The sequence below is a fragment of the Symphodus melops genome (assembly GCF_947650265.1).
Source record: "Symphodus melops genome assembly, chromosome: 8".
In the NCBI taxonomy this organism is placed as follows: domain Eukaryota; kingdom Metazoa; phylum Chordata; class Actinopteri; order Labriformes; family Labridae; genus Symphodus; species Symphodus melops.
In genome coordinates, this window is record NC_136698.1 from 27450827 (window position 1) to 27477512 (window position 26686).

General features: G+C 46.3%; 4 protein-coding genes across 5 annotated transcripts in view; 2 read left to right on the plus strand and 2 right to left on the minus strand.

Moving 5' to 3' along the window:
* Positions 1–8814, minus strand: part of ppat (phosphoribosyl pyrophosphate amidotransferase) — a 12478-nt gene extending 3664 nt beyond the window's left edge. Inside the window, 2 exon segments of the mRNA XM_079350845.1 lie at positions 580–646; positions 8118–8814. Of these exon segments, the coding sequence (XP_079206971.1) occupies positions 580–646; positions 8118–8245 (195 nt within the window). The 5' untranslated portion in view covers positions 8246–8814.
* On the plus strand, positions 785–6975 carry LOC306828373 (uncharacterized protein). The gene is made up of 6 exons (XM_079350813.1): positions 785–1695; positions 2134–2610; positions 2698–2751; positions 3989–4570; positions 6519–6599; positions 6773–6975. Exons 1-6 carry the CDS (start codon positions 1290–1292, stop codon positions 6949–6951), a joined length of 1779 nt encoding a protein of 592 aa, XP_079206939.1. The 5' UTR covers positions 785–1289; the 3' UTR covers positions 6952–6975.
* A 4-nt stretch (positions 8815–8818) lies between the features above and the next one.
* Positions 8819–14851, plus strand: LOC306828378 (multifunctional protein ADE2-like). The gene is made up of 9 exons (XM_079350819.1): positions 8819–8899; positions 9010–9207; positions 11804–11982; positions 12358–12537; positions 12630–12743; positions 12828–12911; positions 13227–13407; positions 14282–14440; positions 14559–14851. Exons 1-9 carry the CDS (start codon positions 8884–8886, stop codon positions 14723–14725), a joined length of 1278 nt encoding a protein of 425 aa, XP_079206945.1. The 5' UTR covers positions 8819–8883; the 3' UTR covers positions 14726–14851.
* Positions 14852–16562: 1711 nt separating this feature from the next.
* Positions 16563–25083, minus strand: LOC306828384 (GTP-binding protein REM 2-like). Of its 2 annotated transcripts, none has more exons than XM_079350833.1 (6): positions 25059–25083; positions 24647–24713; positions 22749–23061; positions 22598–22671; positions 20823–21000; positions 16563–17211 (listed from the first exon to the last, which is right to left on the minus strand). In XM_079350833.1, the coding sequence occupies exons 2-6, from the start codon at positions 24704–24706 to the stop codon at positions 16919–16921; spliced, it is 918 nt and encodes a 305-aa protein (XP_079206959.1). In that variant the 5' UTR covers positions 24707–24713; positions 25059–25083; the 3' UTR covers positions 16563–16918. The 2 variants fall into 2 exon arrangements, with proteins under 2 accessions (XP_079206959.1, XP_079206958.1); XM_079350832.1 differs by lacking the exon at positions 25059–25083 and adding an exon at positions 24833–24991 and having other exon boundaries at positions 16564–17211.
* Between the last annotated feature and the right edge of the window lie 1603 nt (positions 25084–26686).

Consider the following 26686-nt stretch of genomic DNA (forward strand, 5'->3'; position numbering starts at 1 on the left):
AGAGAGAGAGAGAGAGAGAGAGAGAGAGAAAGTAAAGAGAGAGAGAGAGAAAGTAAAGAGAGAGAGAGAGAAAGTAAAGAGAGAGAGAGAGAGAGAGAGAGAGAGAAAGTAAAGAGAGAGAGAGAGAAAGTAAAGAGAGAGAGAGAGAGAGAGAGAGAGAGAGAAAAAGTAAAGAGAGAGAGAGAAAGTAAAGAGAGAGAGAGAGAGAGAGGCAGGTTGAAGCAGAGAGAGAACTTACACTGTGTATTGTCTGATCCTGTTTTATCTCGTCTGTAAATATCTCAACATGTCACTCTGATAAATCTGATTTTTTCAAACTGAGTTGAAACGGTGGAAGTGTCAGAACTCTTTAAATAAATGACTGAATGATCAGAGGACTCTCTCTCTCTCTCTCTCCCCCCACTCTCTCTCTCCCCCCTCCCCCCTCTCTCTCCCCCCCCCTCTCTCTCTCTCCCCCCTCCCCCCTCTCTCCCCCCCCCCCCCCCCTCTCTCTCTGTTTGAGTGAAAGTTTGTTGTTTTTATTTCGATGTTGCAGCTTTGAAGAAAAGCAGCTTAACTGAACATTATGATGAGTGCTACCTTGTGGGCCGTGTATGTGGGGGGGCTGGCTCCATTACTCAGGACCATCCCGGCGCTCTCCTGACCCCTGAACACACACACACACACACACACACACACACACACACACACACACACACACACACACACACACACACACACACACACACACACACACACACACACACACACACACACACACACACACACACACACACACACACACACACACACACACACACACACACACACACACACACACACACACACACACACACACACACACACACACACACACACACACACAGAGCTGTGAGGATTCAAAGGAATGACATCTGAGTTGGTTTCCTGCAGGAGTCAACGTGAGTCGACTTGTTCAGCGGTGAAACCCGACATGAGCCCGGAGGCTGAGCAGCTTTTTCTTCTTCAGGTGCTGAAAAGGACGAATCAAGGTAAACAAACACACACACACACACACACACACACACACAGTCTGCCGAGGAGCAGCCGTGCACAGGGAGTCGTCTCGCTGCAGCTTCAGCCTTTTCACCAAGCTGCTTCTCAGATTACAGCTGGCCCCGCCCCCCTCTGCACACAGCTTAAGCCAGTGGTGAGGCTGCTTTTCTGCATGGAGGCGTTGCTTTCAGGCTTAGCCGCCTGGTTGCCTAGGGAACCGGGCAGCAGAGACAGGCGGATTGGGGAAAAGAAAGCGTTTCCAGGTCAGCTCAGACATGGAGGGAGCAGCAGAGAGACAAAGAGCAGGCGGGGAGGCGGTGGAGGACAAAGGCTGCGTGGAGAGGCCGTGGGGGGAGGCCGAGGTGCTCGCTCTCATGTCAGTGTGGGACGAGGTGGGCGCTCAGCACGTCGCCGAGAGCAGGAGCACGTTCGAGCTGATCTCAGAGCGTCTGAGGAGGCTCAGCATTGTGCGCGGCTGGTGGGAGTGTCAGGCCCAGTGCAGGAGCCTGGGGCTGCAGAGCAGGAAGTGTGACGCAGCAGCAGCGAATTACAGCGCAGAAGAAGAAGAGGAGGAGGAGGAGGAGGAGGACAGGCTGGAGGAGGGCTGGGAGGAAGAGGAGGATGAGGGGACTCAAAGAAGAAGGATCTACTCTTCCTCAGTCCCTGTCCCCCTGCAGGAAGGTAAAGGAAGGTTCAACCAACACTTTGGAGCTTTTCAAGATTATTAACGCAAAAAATATATTTTTCATGGATTAAAAAAAAATTATTTCATCCTGGTGATTTTTAAGATGCATCCTGGTGACATGCAGGAGAACAGTTAATGACACATCAGCTGAGCTGCACCGACGCTGACTCGGTTTGTTTCCTCGCTGCTTCGTACTTTTTAAATTAAAAGAAATAAAAAGAAAACATGCAGGTTCTATAAACACCAGATGATCTGTGTTTTCTGATGCTCTTCAGCAGACCCGGGTTTCTCTGGGGGGGGGGGGGGCTGCATGCTGAGCTGCCAGCGACGTTAGCTTAGCATTATTCTGTCACACTGACTGAACTTCTTCCTGCTTTAGATGAAGAAATCAAACAGGAAGTAAAATGTAGCCGGCTCTCTTTCTGTGATTGCAGGTCTCAGGACTCAAATCCACCGGGCTCTTTCTTTCACCCCGACGGTGGCCGAGGAGGGCGGGCGCCACTGGACAGACGACGAGGTGCGAGCTCTGCTGTGCGTGTGGGCCGACCGCCGCATTCGAGAGCGCCTGAAGAGCACGCTGCGCAACAAATGCATCTTCCAGGAGATGGCGTTCCAGATGCAGAGGAACTTTGGCGTGGTGAGGAACTGGAAACAGTGTCGGACCAAGTACAAGAACCTGAAGTACGACCACAAGACGGCGAAGAGCGCCCACGCGGCGGCGGGGGGAAGCGGCTCCGGAGGGCCGGGGAAATACATGAAGTTCTTTGAGGAGGTGGACGCCATCCTGCTGGACCGCGGGCTGGAGGACGGGACGATGGAGATGCAGAGGAGGCTGTACGACGGAGAGCGAGGAGCGCAGAGGCTGCAGACGCCGGGGTCAGAGAGCGAGGTCGTCATCGAGATCGACGACGGTGAGTTTTCTCCGTCTGCAGGACGGGAGAGTTTTCTCTTCGAGGCCGACGGAACGACTGATCTGTAAACTTCTACTTCCTCTGCAGACAGCAACGACTACGATACGAGCGGAGACTTAGAGGCCAGGTGGAAAAGAACAGGTACGCCCGATCGATCTCACACACACACACACACACACACACACACACACACACGCACGCAACGATGCGTGCATGTGTGACAGATCGTCATAGCAACAGCGTGAAACCAGCGCTGGTGTGAAAATCACAGGCTGACTCAAGACAGTGCACAGAAGCTGCAGTCGTTGTCACGGCAACGAAGGGCCACTCTCTCTCTCTCTCTCTCTCTCTCTCTCTCACAGTTTCTGGCTCCGTCCTCGCTCGACCATTAAGGATTAAAAAATAATCACGATTTTAAAAAAAAACAGAAACTCCTGCACGTTATCTTTATTTTATGTATGAAGCGGGGCGGCTGTATTTCAGTCCACAGGGACTCGGGTTGGGAACCGGTGGGTCGCCGCTGTAGGTACCAGATCGGCTCGCGGTCCTGCGCCTGCTCGTGACGTCACACAAACTTACACTTCCCACGATCACAGAGCTTTTCTCATTGGTTGAGCTTGCCGTTACCATGGTAATATTTCCCACTCCTCTGTGCCGAATGTTTGCGAACCTTGACGCGAACAGATAAGTCTTGCTAGCAGGCTAGCTAGCTTGTTAGTCATAGTTAGCTTGTTAGCTAGCTAGCTAACACTAAATGCATTAATAAACTTTTCACACCACTGTAAATGTAGTTTATATTTCCCAGGACACAAACTTCAAGACAGTCCAACATGAACAGTATTCACACTTTAAAAACAAAAGTTACTTAAAAAAACAAAACAACAACTATAATTCGCAAAGGATTGTGGGAAGTGGAGTTCCTTGACTTCGGACGAAAATCATGAAAACAGTCTTGTACCGTTGCAGTTTTTTGGTTTTTTTTAATGCTGTTTAGGTGCTGAATTAATTCTGTCCTAGTTGTAGTGTAGTCCAGCTCAAAGACCCGATCTGGTACCTACACCGGTTCAAGTCCCGATGCGGACCAAAAATATGGATTTTGTTGGGTTAGCTGGAGAGGTGCCAGTCAGAGCGTGTTCAGGAGTTTGCTCGCATTTTGTTCATTAAAATTAGGAAATTATCCAATCTAACATTGGGCTCCTAGAACTTTCTTTTTTCATCTTTCAGGACAATTTAACAGGTAAAATCGATATTTTTATGATTACTAAAATCGTATCGAAGTTTAAAAATAGTCCCAAAATGATCACACGCTCGTTTAAGATGTGTTAAAACAATGACCTCTACATGACCTTTCCTTTTCCATCTTATTTTCCCCGTTCAGAAGCCCATCTATCTCTCACCGATCAACCGGATCAGTTCCACGTGGTCACGGTTCCGGACACGGGTCGGAACTGGAGCGAGCAGGAGGTGCGAGCGCTGGTCCAGGTCTGGTCTGACGAGCGCGTGTGCAGGCAGCTGGAGAGCTCGACCCGGAAGAGAGACATCTTCGTGCAGATCTCCAACAGGCTGCTGCAGCAGGGGATCGAACGCGACTGGAAGCAGTGTCACACCAAGTACAAGAACCTGAAGTACCTGTACCGCTCGCTCCAGAGAGGGATGACCAAGGAGACGGACCCGAGGCGCATCATGAGGTTCTACAACGAGGTGGACGCCATAATGACCCGCACGAGGAACGGCAGAGACGCCGCCAACAACAGAGACTCAGTCAGGCTCTCGATGTCCGAGGACGGCGAGGACGCGGACATCGGAGACATCGGTTTGAACAAGGTGAACTCTGAGAGTACCACGGACAGAACCTGCAGTTCTGGTTCCTCCCTGAGCCTCGATGTTCCTGCAAACAATAAAGAACCGAGGATCCACCTGGTCCAGGAGGAGCGATCGACTCTACACCACAGATTCATGAGTGAGTTCTTTTCTGACGGAGCTTTTCTTAGTAAAGCCCGTTTCCACCACGCAGCCCGGGTTGGTTCAGTCCGGTTTGGCTTAGTCTGGTTTGGTTCAGTCCGGTTTGGCTTAGTCTGGTTTGGTTCAGTCCATTTTGGTTCAGTGGGGTTTGGTTCAGTCCAGTTTGGTTCAGTCCAGTTTGGTACAGTCCGGTTTGGTTCAGTCCGGTTTGGTTCAGTGGGGTTTGGTTCAGTGGGGTTTGGTTCAGTCCGGTTTGGTTCAGTCTGGTTTGGTTCAGTCCGGTTTGGTTCAGTCCGGTTTGGTTCAGTCTGGTTTGGTTCAGTCCGGTTTGGTACAGTCCGGTTTGGTTCAGTCTGGTTTGGTTCAGTCCGGTTTGGTTCAGTCCAGTTTGGTACAGTCCGGTTTGGTTCAGTCCGGTTTGGTTCAGTGGGGTTTGGTTCAGTGGGGTTTGGTTCAGTCCGGTTTGGTTCAGTCCGGTTTGGTTCAGTCTGGTTTGGTTCAGTCCGGTTTGGTACAGTCCGGTTTGGTTCAGTCTGGTTTGGTTCAGTCCGGTTTGGTTCGGTCCGGTTTGGTCCAGTCTTATTTGGTTTGGTCTGGTTTGACTCAGTCTGGTTTGGTTCAGTCCGGTTTGGTACAGTCTGGTTTGGTTCAGTCTGGTTTGGTTCAGTCCGGTTTGGTTCAGTCCGGTTTGGTTCAGTCCGGTTTGACTCAGTCCAGTTTGGTTCAGTCCGTTTGGTTCAGTCCGGTTTGGTTCAGTCCGGTTTGGTTCAGTCCGGTTTGGTTCAGTCCGGTTTGGTTCAGTCCGGTTTGGTTCAGTCCGTTTGGTTCAGTCTGGTTTGGTTCAGTCCGGTTTGGTTCAGTCCGGTTTGGTTCAGTCCGGTTTGACTCAGTCCAGTTTGGTTCAGTCCGTTTGGTTCAGTCCGGTTTGGTTCAGTCCGGTTTGGTTCAGTCCGTTTGGTTCAGTCCGGTTTGGTTCAGTCCGGTTTGGTTCAGTCCGGTTTGGTCCAGTCTTGTTTGGTTTGGTCTGGTTTGACTCAGTCCAGTTTGGTTCAGTCCAGTTTGGTTCAGTCTGGTTTGGTTCGGTCCGGTTTGGTTCAGTCCGGTTTGGTTCAGTCTGGTTTGGTCCAGTAAACTATGATCTTGCTTGCATTTCCACAGCCGATTTGCAGCCTTACTTGCAAAAAATAGTGACATCATCGCAGAACGATCCAGCTGCTAAAGATGATTGGTTGTTTCTTTTTCAGAGAACCTGAGTTATTAATTACTGTCAGGACCTAAAAAGACGATTACAATCAAAAACTTAAAAAGGAAATGACCGACCCTGCTTTTAAATCAAGAAGTGAAACTTTCATATCGTCCAGATTTATAAACACATGAAGTGAATCTTTGGTGTAAAGAGGAAAATATGAAGAATGTCATTAATAAAAATCTACTTCATTTTATTTTACATACAATCGTAGATTTCTGCAGTTTTAGTATCTTCATTTTGTCCCGAGCTGTTCGTCCTGCTACTTAAAAATAATCTATATTAATGTTTGTTTTTACTTGAATTAAGTCAAACAATAACTTCATATATGCGAGCTGTTCAACAAATAGAAAATTAAACACACTGATTTATTCCCGACCTCAGAGCCTGCAGATGTTTCCTGCCTCCCCTCAGCTGTCCTAAACGTTACCAGGTGACAAGTCCCGCCCCCTCTAGCATATGATTGGCTGCCTGGCTGCAGTGACACCAGCACCTTTCTGAACAAGGCTGAGATGTTCTGTTCTAAACAGCAGAACTGGACGTTCATAAGGTTTAGGTTCATTCATTTGACTTTAAAAATCTGTCCAGCAAACATCCGTCATCAGAACTTTTTTTTAATTTTATTTCAGCTCTGTATTTAAATCAGGAGTGGCGTGTTGTTCCTTTGACTGTATTTTGGACCCGTGTGTTGGTGTTGCAGGTTCCTCTCATGACCGGGCCGAGCAGGAGGAGAAACCCTTCCCACCCGACAGACCCAAGAAGAGGAAATCTATGGATCAAGGTTTGTCAGTGTGTAATCACTTAGCGTGTCACATGTCGTCCTGATGACTGATGAGTCTCATGACGAGTCTGATAATCGAGTTACCGATAACGGCCGGGTGCTGACTGCGAGCACAAGTCACAACGGCGTGGAGCGAGACAAAGAGAAAACAGCTGGATCCTTTTCTGTTTCAGACTCCACGCTGGAGCGAGCGGTCAAACGGCTGCACACGCACTCCGAGTCTGCCGGGGACACGAAGGTCCGGTGCAAAGAAGAGGACGATCACATCCCCATCATAAAGATCAATTCAGTCCGCTCCATGGCCTCGTCTGATTCGTCCCCAGACAGACAGGTAACGTCACGTGACTCATAAACTACACTGAGGGTGTTGATCTAGAAGCAGAGGCCAAAGTGAGCTGCAGCAAAGAGGTGAAGAGCCAATGAGAAATAAACCCAAAACATGTGACACCTCGAATCAAAGACACCGAGCTTTAAACTAACACAACTTCTTTAGTCTGATTTTTCAAAATAAAATGATTAAAGAGTAAATTCAGACATCCAGCCACGTGTGCAGATGTTTGGGCGGTGTGTTCAGAGGGCTGCCTGCAATTTTTGGCAATTAAAAAAATAATTATTATAATTCAATATTGGGAGTCTGGGACAATCTAAGAGTCTGAACTTGTTTCTCTTAAAAAATAAAACCGTATTGAGCAACTATTATGAAAGTCAGCTAAAAGTGATGAATCATTGTTGGGGTGAATTTATGTTTGGTTTTATTTAAAGCCAAAAGCGGCTGAAAAGCATTTATAAGCAATGCAGCATCACATGACTTAATTTTATTTGTATTTTTTTTATAATTTATAACCTTTTCCTCGGTTGATTTTGAACTTGATTTGTTCCTCTTTAAGAAGCCTGCAAACATTTAGCAGCAAATTCTTTCACACAAGGCAAACGAGGGATGACCCCACACAATAATACCATATGATATCAGCAGCGATCAATCACTTTTATTACCTGATCAATGTGTTCAATGTTTGATCAAGTGAGAACAACAGTCAGCAACATGAGGAAAACTGACCCATTTATTATTAACATATAGAGTTATATACTCTCCTTCGGGATCAATAAAGTATCTATCTATCTAACTATCTATACATGTTAACCTTCAACATGATATCTACAGTATTATACAAGGGAATAAAATCAATAAATACATCAATGGAAGAGTCTGAAAATAACCTGAATAAAAACAAATGATGCTTTAAAGTCTGTTAAATGACAGGCTGATAAAACCTGATCTTCCTGTTCTGGATGATATCAGACCGATATCAGTTATCAATAATCAGATAGAGACAGCCCTAACCTGAATCCTCCTTTAGAGGATCTTTGTTCTGCACAGTCAATGAACAGATTTGGATTTAATCAGGGTGAACAGGCACATGGTCAAAACTTCATTATGTCACTTTTTATCCCGTTACACATCCTGTGGTTCCAACACACACACACACACACACACACACACACCTGTCCATGACTCACCTGTGCTGTAGCGCTGTTAGTCCCAGAGTCAGGACCTGAGCCACCTCCAGCTGCGTGGGCCACTCTCCCGCAGCCACGCACCCGAAGACCCCGCACTCCTCCCCGATCCCGGACTCTTCAAACTCCATCCTGCCTGCCTGGTCCCGGTGTGCTGCTCCCGACCCCGACCGGAGACTCTCGGTTTGCCCCCCCCCTCCCTCCCCGAGCAATCAGCGCGCGTGCGTGTTAGTGAGAGAGCACGTGCAGGCACGGTACAACGTGGCTCGTTAAAACTAAATAAACTTAGCTGATGAATCAAACCAGTTCAGCATGCAGACAGAGGCCACCATTAGTGCTGTCACGTCGATTAATCGAAACGTGTTATTAATCGAACATGTTAACTGGTGAAACGCACGTGGTACCTCACGAGGAAGAGAGAGTAAAGACTAATCGACCTCCGGTTCGGTCGAACCCGCGGGAGGGATTCTTCAGTCCTGATTCAATCAGACGTCCTCACAGAGAAACACGGGGTCGCTCACTTTGAGGGGATAAACTCCCAAAAAAAAAAGTTCAGAAAATATTTGGTGTTGAGCATCCTTGCCTCACGTGATCAGAATGCGCTGCTGTGATTGGTTGCGTAAGTCAGAAAAGGGCTGTGATTGGCTCTCAGGTCACGTAGGGCGAACTTTACTTCCCTCTTTGCTAGCTGCTCGCCTCTCGCTGCCTCTACACACCAACTGTCTGAAGTTTTGTCTTGCAGAGCTGCAGGTCGAGAAACTACCCCACCATGGCCTCCACTCCAGGTACAAACAGAACTTTTAATTTATTCACGAGTTTAAAGTTAATGTACCATGTTTTAACCCGCACTTTTCCTGTTTCTGTGCGCGTGCGTTTGTTTTTTTTCTTCTTTCAGAACTGAAGATCGGCCAAAAGCTGAATGAAGGAAAGACGAAGCAGATTTTCGAGCTTCTGGACCAGCCTGGCCTGGTTCTGGTTCAGTCCAAAGACCAGATCACCGCCGGGAACGCTGCGAGGAAGGACCAGATGGAGGGGAAGTCTGCCATCGCCAACAGGACGACGAGCTGCGTGTTCAGGCTGCTGCAGGAGTCTGGTGAGTGTGTGTGTGTGTGTGTGTTCAGGCTGCTGCAGGAAAACACATGTGTGCAGGTCTGAGATCACAGAGAGCTGAATATGATGCAAGAACTTTAGATCATTTGTTTAACCAAAAGCTGCTGCAGAGGAGAGAGAGAGAACATGGCAGGTAAATCCCTGCAGAATTAACTGCACCAGATATTCACAAGTTTCACTGTTTATTTCATAATAACAATGGATGTCTGGGATTTACATTTTAGTTGCTCTGGCATCAATAAACCGGTTCTGTATAGAAGTCTGGATCAAACTGGACCTGGTACTGTTGGTTTAAAGGTGAAAACTTTTTATTTTTTATAATTCGTCTCATTAAATAATGCACTCTTTATTAAATTATGGAAATACTGAAAGTTAAATGTTTGATACTTATGATAGTATTTTTTTTAAATATGACAAAATCTCCTTTTTTTTATGAAAGTATCATCTACCAAAACTTTAGTTTGACTGTATTTGATATTAATTAAATGAAGATATTTCCTGAATGCAAAGATCTTCTATTCAACATCACAGACATCAGGTTTTTTTTAGGTTTTTTTTAGTTGTTGTTGGTTTAAAAATCTGGCTTGCTGCCAAACCTGCTGTGCTTCAGGGACCCGTTGAGGATCAAGGTGCTCTGCCAGGTAAGGCGTGGAGCAGGTGAGTCATAATCACCTCCAGGCCACTTTAACCACATGTTGAGAAACAGAAAGGCGGGAAAACTTTAACGCAGATTATTATTACCTATATCTCAGACCATAATCAATCACAGTGACGAGCGTTTGTCTTAAATTCTGATTTCCTGTCTCATAACCATCACAGACTTCACTTTAATTAGCAAGGCCTGATTTGATTGGCTCTTTGTTTAAAGGTGTAATGAATGACCTCACGTCTATAATATAGGACACACGTGTTTAAATGAAGAGAGGAGGAGCTTTATGAAACGACGCTCCTGTGTGACTTCACTGAGCCCAGTTTGAGTGTTTGTGTGTTTTCAGTTAAAGAGGTCGGTGAGGTGACTGTTCAGACAGGACGACGAACCTTTGGCCTGTTTACCTTTCTGTTAGGAAACTCTGTCAGTGCTGACTCATGTTTGGAGTGGTAACCCCCAAATCTTCTCCTCTCCTTATCTTATCAGACCACCTTTTTGTTTCACACACCACGGGGGGGGGGGGCATTCAATAGTTTGAGGGATTCAGTTTATAAACGTAAAACAAGAATTCATCTCTGAGTCATGGATTTGCTTTTATGCACTCGTTGCAGATTTTGGCTTTTCTACAAATTGAAGTCATGAGATGTCATCGATGGTCGGCTCAGGATCATTGGTTCTCACAGCCAAAATGGCGTCCTCACATGCTTCGTGTTTTTCTGTTTTTTTTTGGTGATAGAAAATCTTTACACATCTACATCGGGATGTAAAGATGAACGGTGAGGAAGTTAATAATCGGTTTAAAGGCGTCGACGTTTTTGGCTTCTCAAGACAGAAAGGGAAACGGAGAAGACAAAAACTTGTATGTAATCTAGTTTTCACTGAGTGTGCAGAGACGGACTCATGAAGCCAGAAAGAATTCGTCCCTTCGGCTCCTGATCAGTGAAACATTTTGAATCCTGTTTCACACAAAAAGCTCGACATGACTTCTGAATGGAAACGATTTGAAGAGCGTCGGTTTAAAGACTCGTAGAGACTCAGACCGAGCTGTGAGTTACACCTAACTGTTACCCTCACGCTGCGCTGTGTGTGTGTGTGTGTGTGTGTGTGTGTGTGTGTGTGTGTGTGTGTGTGTGTGTGTGTGTGTGTGTGTGTGTGTGTGTGTGTGTGTGTGTGTGTGTGTGTGTGTGTGTGTGTGTGTGTGTGTGTGTGTGTGTGTGTGTGTGTGTGTGTGTGTGTGTGTGTGTGTGTGTGTGTGTGTGTGTGTGTGTGTGTGTGTGTGTGTGTGTGTGTGTGTGTGTGTGTGTGTGTGTGTGTGTGTGTGTGTGTGTGTGTGTGTGTGTGTGTGTGTGTGTGTGTGTGTCTTGTGACTTCAGACTGTGCTGCACTTCATTTAGAACACGAGCTGCTACGTTAGCGTTACTTAAAGGGTTAATTCTTTTATCTTTAAGCCTGTGATGTGTTTTACACTAATGGCTGCCATCAGTTCAGCAGTTACTGAGGGGGGGGGGGGGGGGGTTGATGTGTCAGACAGCACAGAGAGGATCCGGAGGGGGGAGAGGGGGGGGGGGGTGATTTATGTTTTAAACCCAGCAGGAGCGTTTTTACAGCGTCGCACTGAAACGTTTCTCTCACATCGCTGTGGAGAGTCTCAGGGAGGAAGTTTATCTCTTCTGTTTTAAATGTGCAAAACAAACAAAGAGTACAACACAAACTGTGTGATCAAGATGGCTGCCGGTCAGCAGCTCATAAGATGTAAACTGTCAGTTTAATTGAATGCAGTCTGGTTGATTTAATAAAAGTGACGTTAGCTCGTTGGGTCGACTCCTCCGTCTGGATCTTCACACTTTTTTCCAGGTTTGTGTTTTGGGAGCGTCGGACACTGACGCTGTGATTCTCTCTCTCTCTCTCTCTCTCTCTCTCCCTCTCCCAGGCGTTAAGACGGCCTTCGTCAGGCAGCACTCGGACACGGCGTTCATCGCGACGCACTGCGAGATGATTCCCATCGAGTGGGTCTGTCGACGAGTCGCCACTGGATCGTTCCTGAAGAGGAACCCCGGAGTCAAAGAGGGCTACCGCTTCTCCCCCCTGAAGATGGAGATGTTCTTTAAAGTGAGGCCCCGCCCCTCTCCCCCAAGCCCCGCCCTCTTTTCTGTTTGTTTGTTTTTAGTGCTGCACGTTCAGAAAACATGGATTCAATTCCACGATATGCATCCAAAAGATGAATCCTTAACCGTCTATCAGACATGAATAAGGAGGCGAGCGTCACTTCTTAAAGTGTCTTTGTTAGATTATTTCAAACACATTTATGGAAACTAAAGTCGTGAAAGGAGCTTCCTTCTGATTGGCCGATCACAGCGTCCTACTGAACTTCTCTTCTTTAATGTCCTCTGGTTTTTATGTTTTTGTAATTTTCCTGTTTAAATGTTTGACTTGACTTTCTTTATCCACCTTCCTGTTGACATGTTATTTATTTTCCCGCTGTAGGACGATGCCAACAACGACCCCCAGTGGTCGGAGGAGCAGCTGCTGGAGGCCAAGTTCAGCCTGGCCGGACTCTCCATCGGTCAGTGTGAGGTGGACGTGATGAACCGCAGCACGGTGGCCATCTTTGAGATCTTGGAGAAGTCCTGGGCCACGCAGAACTGCACGCTGGTGGATATGAAGGTACGAGGCGCGGCGCTGCCCCCTGCTGGGTGATTTAATGTTTGGACACTTCTTGAATGCTTCTAACTTCTGGAGGGGTTTTTTTGTTGCAGATCGAGTTTGGCGTCAACGTGAAGACGAAGGAGATCGTTCTGGCCGATGTGATCGATAACGATTCTTGGCGGCTGTGGCCGGCTGGAGACCGAAGCCAGCAGAAAGATAAGCAGGTCAGGACTTTTCTTCTTCGTTTGTTTAAAATCATAAGAAAAAAAAAAAACAGAACTAACTTTGTTTCCTCCTCGTGGTTTTAGGTGTACAGAGACCTGAAAGAAGTCACACCTGAGGCGATGCAGATGGTGAAGAGGAACTTTGAGTGGGTCTCTGAAAGAGTGAAGGTACGACCATGGAGTCATTTCAGAACATGACCGGACAAACCTGTTTCTCACATCATTGTCATTTATTATTCATAATAATAATAATGTGGATTTTTGCACATCTTAACGAAACTCAGAGAGGATCCGATTCTGTCCAAAGCTCTTTGATGCTGCTTTAAACGGACCATGCAAATAAATGTGACTTGACGAAGCTCTGCTCTGAGATTTAAAATGTGCGAGTCTAAGAAAGTACCTCCTGAATATTTAAACTTCGGCCTCCTTCTGCTGTCCGTCTTCTGATAAAGTGTGACAGTAACGAGTGCCGTTTGTGTGCAGCTGCTGTTGGAGCCTCAGGCCAGCGGCCGGGTCGTGGTTCTGATGGGATCCACCTCGGACATGGCTCACTGCGAGAAGATCAGGAAGGCCTGTACGTCGTACGGGATCCCCTGTGTTCTCAGAGTCACCTCCGCTCACAAAGGCCCCGACGAGACTCTGCGCATCAAAGCTCAATATGAAGGTCATTTAAAATATATATTTATATAAACACAAGGTGGGACTTGATTAAACATGTTTAACTAATTAACTCAGGGCTTTCTAATTAATTAATCGCATTTTAAGTGCATCACAATATTTGCCCTAAACAGCAACACTTCTCAGTCTAAATGGATTTTGGTGGATGAATGAATACAATGCATGCAGTGTTATTTGCTTCTCAGTTTCATAAAGCTGTTGGATCTTGTTTGAAATAGTTTTTCTGCACAGCAGCTGGAAAGTTGGATCACACGTTGCTACCTGTAGCACATTTTCTAACCCCTTATCTTCTACCACTAATAGTGGTCTACAGTCCAGAGCGATCAATTTAGAGAGTGAATTTATAAGTTTATCAGACATTTAATTACTAATTTTGGTCCTGAAGACAGTCATTTGGTGGAGTTTAGGCTGCAAATGCTTCTTGTTTGTACTTGTGGCGAAGCCAGCGAAAAGCTAGCCCTAAGCTAGCGAAAAGCTAGCCCTAAACTAGCGAAAAGCTAACGCGAAGCTAGCGAAAAGCTAGCACTAAGCTAGCGAAAAGCTAACGCGAAGCTAGCGAAAAGCTAACTGTGATTAAATGCGTTTAAAGAATTTCAACAGTTATTTCCTTGTAATTAATTAATCGTTTATTTATTAATGCTTTAAAGTCCCGCCCCTAATATACACATGTATGTTTATGTATTATTGTGTAAAAGAGCTTCACCATATTGGTAATATCTGACATTGACACATTTTAATGGCGGCACCTCTCTGAAACAAAACGATCAGGAATGTTTGATCCTTCTGAAATTCTCACATTTTAGAGTCAAACTTCATTAATTATTTGATATTTTTTTTCTTGTATGTGTTCGTTCCTCCAGGTGACGGCGTCCCCACCGTGTTTGTGGCGGTAGCCGGCAGGAGTAACGGCCTGGGCCCAGTCATGTCTGGAAACACGGCCTATCCCGTCATCAACTGCCCCCCTCTCACTCCAGACTGGGGGGCGCAGGATGTCTGGTCCTCCCTGCGGATGCCCAGTGGTAATTAAATCCCAATAACAAAGAGGCTAAATGAGTTTAGACATGAAAAGAGAGATGCACAAACATCATGTAGGAGTTAATCATGACACTGACCACGCCCTCTTCCCCCCCCCTGCAGGTCTCGGCTGCTCCACCGTCCTCTCCCCGGAGGCGGCGGCTCAGTTCGCGGCGCAGATCTTCGGCCTGAGCGATCACCTGGTGTGGTGTAAGCTTCGGGCCTCCATGCTCAACACCTGGGTGTCCCTGAAGCTGGCCGACCAGAAGCTGCAGGCCTGCAGCCTCTAGAGCCATCCTCCACCTGTTCTGTTAGAGCGCCCCCTGTCTGTGTACCGTGGAAAAACAACCATGTACTTCTCACTTTAACCATTCCATCAAAAAAAAAAAAACTATTAAAAGCTTCTTAATCAAAAATCTTCTGTGGTTGTAATCCTGTTTTAGTCTGTGACAGGAGACAGTATGATGTGAAAACAACAACATATGGTCTGTTTAAAAATCAAATTGGCTTTTTGAGAAAGTAAAAGTGAACATTTCCATCGTTCAGAGTCTTGGAGGTTGATCAGGGAGGAAATTATCTGTTAGGTGAAAATAAAGACTATTGACTGGCTGGTTTTAGCTTCACTTTTTAAAGTAGCACCTGACCGAACTGTTCGGTGTTTGACTCGGCATCGACCCTGTATGAGCTGCGTTCATGCAGCTGTCTCTCTCTCTTTTTGAACCCCTCCATTTTTATTTTTAAGCGCCTAAAGGTCTGAATGCCATGAAGTCCTTTTCAGCCTCTTGAGCACGTCATTGCATCGCGGTTGGCGCTCAGACCTGAAATCATGCCGCTGGCTCGGCTGCATGTTGTAGACTTTTGACTCCTAGCTCCACCTTTTTAAGGTCGGATCGATCGATCGAGGTCAGATCGATTTCCCTAACAGGGTAAGATGAGGATCTATCCTGGAAACATCACAACATGCGCGCCGTGCTGAGATGAACCCAACTGAACCGCTCTGATGAAACGGAGCTTTAGATCTACATAATGAAACCATTATTTTACCAGTAGGTCTTGTCAGAGCTTTAAATAAAAACACCTATTTCATAAGAAAGCTGCGTGGGAGAGGAATGAAACCTTTCAGTGCTGACAAGTTGCCAACATGATCAGATCTGCAGCGCGTGCACGAGTTTGAATGCACGTTTTAGTCACTGAAAATAAAAAGAAATAAACTTTGAGTTTTATCATCTTTTCTGTCTAAACCGGCATCAATCACTGCTGTGTTTTACTCGTCTCATGTTTATGTTTGAAATGTTAGAAACCCTGCCAGTAATGTCCCTCAATCAGCTGCATATTTAACATCTTCAGACGACAGTCAGAGCTTCTTCAAACATCCGCCTGAAGTTTGAACTCTGATCCTGTTCCTCTAAAAACAAGCGAGTTAGTCGGTGATATTCAGACCTCACAGTGAGTCTGATGCTCTGCTACACACAGATCTTAACATATTTTAATAGCCACGCACGCAATCGTGTGACGCAACTCGGCCACAAGAGGGAGCCCGTGTCTCACGTTGGCGATCCAAAAGCTCAACCTTTCAATCTGTTCCAGCAGTTTGCAGCCAAGCGAATGAGTCAGAATATCATGCCAACATTTTATTCTCCTCCTCTATAATAGCACAGCTCTGCCTTTGATAACAAATGATGGGTGTAAAGACCTGTGATGATGTGCTAAATCTTTGTCCACGTGTGGGCGTGAGTGGGAGGATGGAAGTGCTGAGCGTAGAGAGAGAGAGAGAGCGAGCGAGCGAGAGGCTGAAAAAAAATCCTCTGATTTTTTTTAAATCTTTCTGTTCAGGAGACACAATTTACTGCACAAGAATCAGCCGTCTCATCAGGGACTCTATGCAGCATAAAGAGCACAGGTGTATGCACACACTGTGTGATGCAGGTCGCCTTGACAACTGTAGCATGGCAACAATCCCTCCATATACAATATCTGTGGTTACGTCTCCGGCTCTCTAAGTCTGGTTTTTATCTGTGAAGTCTTTTCTCCCCCCTCGCTGGTATTCCACTATCCTCATGGAAACCGCCATGTCTGAAAGTAAAATGAGCACAACATGAATCATCAACGAAAGCTAGCACGCTAATGAGCTGGTGGCTGTGCGTGGTCATGACTCCGTCTCAGTTCAAAGTGTTCAATGCATCCACACGGATGAATTAACCGGCGTGAATAAAAAGGCAGAGATGCAGCGAGTTTCTCAAGACTCAAAAAAAAAAAGAAATTTATTAATCTGTCGAAGCTTTGAAGGCAGTCGTTATGCATCACTTCTATATTTTATTTACAACACTATTTCTATGTTTACTGTAGTGTACAAAATGTGGATATTTACCGAACAGAAATACATCACTAACATTGCTGTCTCCCTGTTTCCTCTGCTCCCATAACCATCGGACATTGTCCTTCCTTCACTCCGTCTTTTTGCACTTCCTTCTCTCGTCGTCCAATCACAGCGCCCCCAGGTCGTGGCACGAGCGGGACTTCTGTCTCATGAACTTGCCCACCTCTCTCTCTCTCGGGTATCGGGGCACCAGGCTGGACAGGAAGCGTTTGGCCTTGGTGGTGATGCTCTCTCGTTGGCCGCCGCTCATCATGTCCTCCGCGCTGGTCCCCGGGGGCCACGGAGGCTGGCCCCTCGCTAGTCGAACAGCGCACTCCAGCAGCTCGGGCGTGCGGTGGTCCAGGGAGGCGGAGATCTCCAGGTAGAGGCAGTTGTAGAGGGCGGCGCTGGACATCGCTTCTGAGGAGGAACGAGGTGAATAAAGACAGATATTCAGTTTACGGTCAGCGGGGAAAACTTGAGCTTTCGCCGCTCTAAAAAAAAACACACAAAAAACCAGTACTTCCTTTGAAAGATGAGACATGTCTTTAATTCAATTTTGCAAAACACACAGGAGAGAAAGGACAAGGTTTCAGGGCCGGGTTGTTATGTGCTTGTTTGACTCTGTTTCATTTCTTACGTGGCACTACTTGACCGTCATACAAACAATCAAGCATTGATCTGCTGCGTCCCCTGAGCGCAGGCTCCTAACACTCTGCTGTGTGACGGAGAAATGTGTCACTTCTTCGTGTCCATCGTATCGTTCCTGAGGGGCGAAAATTATCCAGCGAATAAAAGACAAATAACTTTCAGCCATTGTAAACGTGCCAGGAGGCGAGACGGGAGATCATGAAGAAGATTCACTTTGGTGACTTTCCAGGCAAACACATAAAACGACTTTTACCATGAAGTAGAAAAGATCAAAGATCTTCACACACTTCTTATCTTCCCTTCTTATTAAAATGAGACATTTACGCACAGCGCTGGAAAGACTCTAAAAAAAGAGAGTTAGCCAATAAAACATAGAGATCAACATTCCCCTTCATGGTCCCTTTAAGTTTAATAATTGCTGATCCGACCCTGCAGCTGCTTGGGGCCCCAGACCAGCAGGGGGCCCCCCCCGAGGGCTCACAAACTTTAAACCAAAGTAATGGCACAAAATGTGCAAATTTTGCAACGACAGTCGGAAACCTCCCTCAGGGGGCCCCGCCTGAAACCTCCCTCAGGGGGCCCCGCCTGAAGCCTCCCTCAGGGGGCCCCGCCTGAAGCCTCCCTCAGTGGGCCCCATCTGAAGCCTCCCTTAGGGGGCCCCGTCTGAAGCCTCCCTCAGTGGGCCCCGTCTGAAGCCTCCCTCAGTGGGCCCCGTCTGAAGCCTCCCTCAGGGGGCCCCGTCTGACCAGGCGCACATTTTTACTTTGAATAAACAAAGTTTAGTTAATAAAAAAATAATAATAATAATAATGAAAATGATGAGGAGTTATCGGTCTGTAGGAGAGGAAAGAGAAACAGGGGAAAAAAAAACGCTGGTAGGAGGGGCCCCAAAATGATTTTCACCTCGGGCCCCACCAGACTCTCGAATCACCACTGGCTCTAAACACAGAGTTTATAAGCCTGTAATCTCATCCATGCATGAATCACATCCTCTATTTGACTCATGTCCGGTATGAAGAGCTCTGCTGCAGAACGAATCAATGATGGAGCTTCACGTATGTCTGCTCGTTTCTGAACCTGGCTCCGCCCCCTTACCTGTCTGAGCTCCTCCACTGTCACACCCTCAGATCTGCCCATGCAAACCCCCTCGAGCAAAGAGGTTTTTAACCTCAGTGGGACTTTTTCTGGATAAATAAAGGTTCAATAAATCAATTCCATATTATCCTCATTTTGGACTTTCATGCAGAGGTACGGTCATTGCATGCGTGCAAAGAAAGTTATTGATCTGCTAAAAGTTCCTCTGAGCTCCTTTGTCATATCATTTTAGTATGTTTATGCAGCCTGCTATGCATTTGTTGCTAAAACAGCGCCTTCATTATCTTACACTGTCACCAGTAAAATCCCTCATTTCAGCCTCTGCTGGAAAGGTCTCTTTAAAGCCTCCGTTACACTGTGGTCCACTTTTCCAGAGGGAGGCGGGTCAGAACGCTGCAGGGCTGCCGGGGGAGGAGAGAGTCTCCACCGCTCACACTGAGGCTTGAAGCCGTCTTGTGAAACTCTTGGTTTCATCCGTGATTTGCAGGACAAGCCCTGCAGCGCCCTCTGCAGACGCATCCTGGAATTACACCAACGTACATTTCTGTATGTATCGCGTAAACACGTTTTTCCACCAATTAACAAGCATCACAACGTTAAGTCCCGCCGTCTACCTTGTAATTCATCGTTGTATCGTGTTTAAGTTAAATAAGTCAACACACAGCAGGTAAACATCTTTAAAGTGTTTATCTCTTGGAAAAGACGCAGTGCACCCTGGGAGTTGTAGTCAACTTCTGCCTGGATGTCTGTTTGTTGACAGGTTTGGACCTTGCCAGGAATAACTCCTCCCACTTTCAGACTCAGTAAAGACACGTTGATATCTTTAACGTGTTGTCTGTAATTATTGCTTTTTTTAATCATCACCATAAACGATGAGCGATCAATACTTGAAGGCTGAACATTGAGGCTGTGCCGACACACTGCATCCTCCGCTCTTTAACCCTTCGTCCTCCCACACTGTGATGAAGCTGTGATACTGACATTTACATGTTCACACACAGCACTTCACCCTACGCCTTCGTTTACCCAAACAAACCCGCATCTGAAAATGTCAACAACAACAACAACAACAACAACAACAACAACAGCTGTGAAACCGATAAACCTCGGCCCTGATTTTATTATGAATATGATGGGGGAAAAAAAGGTTTTGATTTGCTCAGTTTGATGTGATATTGAGACTGTCTGCAGTGATTTGGTGAGGGACTCGGGGTCAGGTGTGTGCGGCTGATTGGCTGTGATGAGTTTATATTTACTCTGTGCAGCTGACTCATCGGTCCGTTCAATCTGCAGGACGCTCTTCTCAGTAGACTGAACATGTCAGCATGGAGACTCACTTCCTGTTTTTTTTTTGTTTTTTTTTGTGCAGAATGAATCGGATGCATACTTTCAGGAAATAAATTGCATTTTACCTCCCACAATGCTTTGCGAATGTAACCATGAAATGTCACGTCACGTGCAGCTAATTTAATCTATAATCTGAAGTCCTTTATTAAATCACTCTTTTTAATTAATAACAACAAATGGACCAAACATCTGCGTCACTCTAAAACCTTTCCCCCTCCATTTAAATCATTATTTACAAATGCATTTATTTATTTATATTCTGTATGTTACTTTTTTTTCTGTTTAACTGTATTTAATTTTATAATTTAATCGGTTAATTTACATTATGGTATTGTTTTTGTTTAGCTGACTGTATATGTGCATTACTCTTCTTGAATAAAGCTTAAAAAAAAAAAGAAAGAAAAAAAGATGATTAATAACAGGAAGTTCGATTAATTTATAACTAGGCCTAATAAAAACTGCCTATTAGCTGTATGAATTTATATCTCCAGGTTTATTGTTCCCCACACACACACACACACACACACACTTAATCTGAGGAGCTGAAAGCAATCTGTAATCTCCTCTGTGGTGTGAAAGCATGGACATAATAATAATAATAATAATAATAATAATACATGATGTCATTATGTCCAGGTTTCCATCCAGCAGGTGAAGCAGGTGTGCTCAGTGAGACAGGAAGTCCCGCCTTGTGTGATGTGTCTTTAATGAACACTTGATGAGATGAGGGATTCATCGTGTTGCTCTGCTGTAAACATCTTCATTAGTTCTTCTCCAACCACCAGATTTAATATAATTAAATAAATAAATAAATCCTCCTCCTCCTACAATCTGTTTCTGTGATGCGGCGTGAAGAAATCGAATGCATTCGGCGTTTTTACGTCCCCGGGCTCCGTGCGTGTGAGGGCCCCAGGTAAACCTGTGCAGGTGCGTCTTACCTTGAGCGGTGACCTCACGCGTGCGAACCAGGTCGCTCTTATTCCCCACGAGGATGATGGGAGTCTGAGGCTGATTCTCTCTCAGGAGGAGTCTCAGCTGAGCGGTGCGATGGAAACTCCGCCTGTCCGTCACGGAGAAGACGAGGACGCACACCTCACACAGCAGGGCGGACAAGTCCTGCGGGGACGGAGACGAACTTCACTTTTTATTTGACTCTCAGAGCGTCTGACTGAATCATCACACTCCTCCTCCTGGCTCGACTCGGACTCAGTCCAAGAAGATTATTTAGCTCTTGACTCGTGAGGCCTCGGAGGTCTCAGACTGCGGACAGAGACGGAGACAGTTCACTCTCCATGGCTCTCATAAATATTGTTGTGTGTGTGTGTGTGTGTGTGTGTGTGCGCAGGAAAACAGCAGCCAAGTGAGAGCTCCCTCGAAATCCCGTGTGACTCAGTGAGAATTACACCTGTAGAACACCTGATCCTCGGCAACACACACACACACACACACACACACACACACAGAGAAATGAAAATATCCCCGTGAGTAAATACTTCACGAGCTGATCAGGCCTCGGTCTGTCTCCAGGCCGAGCTGAGCGTCCTCTGAGGGAAATGTTTGCACTCGTCTCTAACGACACACACACACACACACACACACACACACACACACACACACACACACCAGGATTATAGGAGACGATTCCCAAACAAGGCGGAACCCTTCCAGCTTTTCTCACAACAGATAAAACTCATTATGCAAAGAGTAACACGTCCACACAGACAGACTGTGTCATCACTTCAGTTGTCTTCACACATCCGCCCAAATCAGCCACATTAAAGCAGTCGTTTGACACATCTGCTCCGTGGGGAGCGCTCTCTCTCTCACACACACACACACACACACACACACACGCACACACACACTGAAGTGCACTCGAGGGGAAAAGAGGTAAGATGTGCAAAACAAGCTGATAATGAGCTTTCCTCTGTCGACCACATCGATGCTAACAAACACATTTATATCTGTGCAGATTCTCATCATGGGGTCCAATTCATGTTTGGGGTTGTTTGCTTTTATCCTCAATTTGGAAAAAATAAATTAATGTAAATAAGGCGGGATGATGCCGACGTCATTTCATAACACATTTCATCTTTAAAGCAACAATATGAAACTTTTTTCTTATTGAAGAGGAGCTAACAGCCTCGTGTGCACAGAGCGCTCCGGTCACCTGTTCTCAGCACACTGGACTCTGTACATCTGTGTGCGTGTGTGTGTGCGTGTGTGTGTGTGTGTGTGTGTGTGTGTGTGTGTGTGTGTGTGTGTGTGTGCATGCTCGTCCCTCAGCCCTCTGTGCCATTAAAAACTGTATCAGCAAATGCACTCGTACCAAACTGTGCCGTTGTGCATCCTGTGAGTGTGTGTGTGTGTGTGTGTGTGTGTGTGTGTGTGTGTGTGTGTGTGTGTGTGAACAAGCTCACTCCATTGTATAAAACGTGTGCTAAATATCAGACTTCACACCAGGATTCATCTGATACGAGACACAGAGTGGATTTCTGGGAACGTGAAACCTTGGAGCCTGAACGCATCTTATTTAGAGATGAACTTCAGACACTGACGGAGAGGGAGGAGCCACGTTCATTTCATATTTAACCAACGTCAGAGCTGGAAGACGTTTGAAGCTGTGACGTCAGATTGACTCCAACCATGAAGGTTCATAATGTACCCTGATATAAACTCAGACACGGCTGCAGAGAGGAGGGAGCAGCCTCACCTGTCTCCAGTTGTCATAAATAATGATGGTGCTCTCCTCGTCATCCACGGTCACGATGCGTACGTAACCCTCCCCTGAGGACAGGAAGCAGCAAGTTAGGCCTCGCAGGAGAACTGCATTCTGGGATTTATTTACCAACACGGCTCCGTACCTTCAGAATCCACAGACGCAGCACGGTCCATGTCCCCCGCCAGAGCGAGAGCCAGAGACGACTTCCCCACGCCGTTCTGCCCCAGCAGGGCGACTCTCAGGGGGCCCTCAGGTCGGCCCTCCACAGCCACGGTGGGGGCGTCGTCCAGCGCCGGGCTGAAGGTGATGGGAGCCGCCGCCGAGGGCCCGGCTGCTCCCGATGTCCAGTCGCAGTCATCGTGGACGGCCTCCTCTCGTCTGAGCTGGTGTTTGATGGGCAGAGGGGTGCTGCCTCGGCGGACGGTCGGCGTGCTGGACAGAGTCATGCTGTCGCCCTGCAGCACAGAACACGGCTCGCTTTATGTAACATTAAAGGCTCCTCTTATATAAGACTGAAACCACCCTGAGCCACATGTGCATGTCGGTGGCATCAGTTAGCTTAGCATTGTTGCTACGCCTCCATGAAGACAGGAGACCTTCAGCTGACTGTGTGCAGACACATCCTGCACTTCACCCATTTTAATCACAACACTGAATGATGCTCAAATATCCCCAGTTCAGTCAAAAACACAGGCTCTGATGACGTCTTACATTCCCTCTACACCGCTAATCAATAAACGGGTTTTTAACGACATCATGCTAACGCAACTCTGACGTTATTTTACCGTCCTTTTTGACGAGTTTGTTAGAAACCAGTTTGATATTTACTCGGACACAGAGCAGCATCAATAAATCTTAACGATCCTTTGAAGAGTTGAAGGCGACGTTTTTCAGAGCACAATGACTCGTACTCGTCCTGTTCAAGCTAGCTATGGCGTCTGACTTTAGCCTCCTGATAAACCCGTTTAAGATCTGTCCTTTGTAAGATACAAACAGTGGACAGTGTGTGCCGATAGACGACTTTAGGTTTTTTGTGTAGCAGGCTCTAAATATGTTTTTTTCTGCTCTAAAAATGAGCAGGTGTGTGTGTGTGTGTGTGTGTGTGAGACTTCCCGGCCTCAAGTGGACACTCCAGGAACTGCAGCTGTTTTTTCACTTTGTGCGAAACCACAGCGCTCACAGTGAAAATGCAGAACCCTCAGTCCATGATAAATATCTGAAGACAACGTGACTTAAACGCTACGTGTTTGTGCTGTTTGACGTCTCGGAGCTCACGTGACGTCACACACACACTTTGGAAACAAAAAAAAAACACGATGTGCTCAAATATGATTGGTCATATTTTTCCGAGCACGTCGTCCTTGTGACAGACTCGTTGAACCCACATGAACCCACTGAAGCCGGAGTTCAAAGTTTCCAGATCAGAACCTGGGACTGTGTGAGGAACACGTGACGTTGGAGCATGCTCAGTCTGGGTCTGATTGACCACTTTAGAGATAATCAATCTCCATCTGCATCATCATTATGTTAGTCAGGAGTAACACCATTTAATTCACAACAACATGTCTGAATGTTTGAAGTCCAGTTTGAGCTCAACCAACACAATAATGATGAAGTCTGTGTGGACCAACAATTCAAACACAAAAACAAGAGAAAGAACTTCAATCTTCAAACTGTGAAAATATCCAACATTAACTTGTGATATTTTTATTATTGCACAAATTTAATCCAAATATTAAAGCTACATTAAAGCCTACTGATGCTTTTAACAGCTCACACACGTTTCCCTAGAAAGCAGAGCTTTCGATGTGGTGAATAAAAAAGAAAGTGGTTGTAAAGCAGGACACCCTCTCTCTGCACCTCCACCCACCTAAACAAACACACACCCACCCACACACACACACACACACACACACACACACACACACACACAGCTCCATCAAACATCACCACAAACCAACCTTTCTCCCTCCTATCTGATTGGCTGATTTAGATGAGGACGTGATAATAATAATGTAAGGCTTCTAACCCCGGACTCACCGCGCTCTCTTTCTCCTCCGCGTCAAGCCTGTCGTCTCCTGTCGGCACATCTGTCGGCATCTGCAAACTGAGAGACCGACCGGGGATTAGGACTCCAAATGTCACAGAACCCCCCCCCCCTCCTCCCCCGCACACCTCCCCCTCATCCCCACTTTGAGAACCCCAGCACGAGCAGCAGCATCTCACCTGTCTCACGCGGATCTCTGCAACTACAAAGTAAGCACCGTGCGCGCGCTCTCTCTCTCTCTCCCTCTCTCTCTCTCTCTCTCTCTCTCTCCCTCTCTCTCTCTCTCTCTCTCAGGTTAGGGCCCAGGTCCAGATCTGCAGTCGGCAGCACCGTCATTCATCACCTCCCTCTCTTTTTTTTCTTTTCCTCTCTCTCTCTCTCTCTCTCTCTCTCTCTCTGACTCACTGATTTGCCAAGTTAAAATTTGGACTTTCTGCAGAGGAACTGGAGAGATTAAAGCGGCCCCTCCTCCTCTTCCTCCTCCTCCTCCTCCTCTTCCTCCTCCTCCCAAACCCTCTCGTGGGACTCACGCGCTGTCAGAGTTCCCTGCTGGTGCATGCAGCTCTTCATTTAAGGTGGAGCTGAGCTGCAGAAAGCTGTAATATGCACAGTGTCACGAATCTCCTATCTGACCCCTGAAAGATGGAGGGCGATACCAAGACTGGCCACTAGGGGGCGGCACAACACAAATCTCCTCACTCGGTGCGTTCACTTCAGTGTGAGTTTCTTTTTTTTCCCCAGTGGAGAATATATCATGAAGATGTGTCATGATGGGGTTTTCCTTTCAGAAACAAACAAGCATGACACCTTTTTCTGCTTCCTCGACTTTCAGAACAATTTGAAGGTCGTCCTCTTTAACTCGTGTCTGTGTGAAGACTCACACGCCTCATGTATGGAGTCAAGTTATTGTAGAGGCAGATCCAAGGAGTGTATTTGGACATGTTTTCTGTCAAAAAGTGAGTGTGTCCCTGAGCGCTGGTGTGTCCCTCCAACACAAAGACACAATGGACTCCGGCAGTGAGCAGCCAGGGCCGCTATTATAGCCCTAATCCTGCTCCTATTATACAGGCCAGAGAGAGAGCGAGAGACACAGAGAGGGAGGTAGAGCCGAAGATGAGGTCATCCCAAACAGAGCACACCCAGGGTCACTGCCTCACTATAGAGGCTCACAGATAAAGAGACAGAGACAGAGAGACAGAGAGAGAGAGAGACGCACTGAGCCGGACGAGCTGCAGAGAAAATGTGGGAGATGCTCAGAGAGGTGAATGGAAGAGGTTAAAACCTGCTGCACAAAAAAAAAAAAAAAAAAACACAATACAGCAACAACACAGGGGGAAGGTAAAATTCAGTTTATTTCAGATGCATATGAAACCACACTACAACAGGAGCAGGAAGCCGTGATCATGGCTGTCATTTGGTTTGAACTCTATTCACAGTTTGAATAAAATGTAAGAAGGTAAAAATACACGCTAGTGGAATAAAACCAGTAAAATCAGTACATAAATAAACAATAAATACTGAATAAATAAGTGAATAAATAAAAAGAACAATTTATTTGAACCTACACCCAAACAAAATAAATAGCTCTAATGAATGCATGAACCCTGGCAATGACCTCATGAAGGTGTCTCCATGAAAAAGAGCTTTTTTATGATTTTTAATCCCTGCACTTTAACGTTTTTTTTTGTTTGTTCCCACAGAGTCCAGTCGAGCTCGGTGTTGTTGCATAAATCTGTTGATGGTGCCTGTTACAGAGGTGTTTAATTCTGCCTGAAAATAGCTCCTCTATAGTGTGGACACAAGCGCACAAATCACGCCACGGCTGCCGTGGGTCACACGCCTCTCTGTCTGTACTTTTAAAAACTCATTCTGTGGAGATCAAACCGCAAAAGGTAGATATCTCCGCTTTAAAAAAAAAGAGCTTTATTCTCACTATTCATTTAGCACAATCACTGGAAGATCCTCGTTAAAAAGGGATCCTTGTACATTCTGTCATCTAGATGATTATTCATGTTACAAAGGAATCACAAGTC

Bases quoted from the DNA above. Each gene is read 5' to 3' on its own strand.
- LOC306828384 (XM_079350833.1), bottom strand. From the start codon at position 24,706: ATGCCGACAGATGTGCCGACAGGAGACGACAGGCTTGACGCGGAGGAG. The intron at 22,672-22,748 runs GTACGGAGCCGT...TCCTGTCCTCAG, and splicing joins TGCGTCTGTGGATTCTGAAG to GGGAGGGTTACGTACGCATC. The intron at 21,001-22,597 runs GTGAGGCTGCTC...CCGTCCCCGCAG, and splicing joins TTTATGACAACTGGAGACAG to GACTTGTCCGCCCTGCTGTG.
- LOC306828373 (XM_079350813.1), top strand. From the start codon at position 1,290: ATGGAGGGAGCAGCAGAGAGACAAAGAGCAGGCGGGGAGGCGGTGGAG. The intron at 2,611-2,697 runs GTGAGTTTTCTC...CTTCCTCTGCAG, and splicing joins CGTCATCGAGATCGACGACG to ACAGCAACGACTACGATACG. The intron at 2,752-3,988 runs GTACGCCCGATC...TTCCCCGTTCAG, and splicing joins GGCCAGGTGGAAAAGAACAG to AAGCCCATCTATCTCTCACC.
- LOC306828378 (XM_079350819.1), top strand. The intron at 11,983-12,357 runs GTGAGGCCCCGC...TTCCCGCTGTAG, and splicing joins AGATGGAGATGTTCTTTAAA to GACGATGCCAACAACGACCC. The intron at 13,408-14,281 runs GTCATTTAAAAT...TCGTTCCTCCAG, and splicing joins CATCAAAGCTCAATATGAAG to GTGACGGCGTCCCCACCGTG.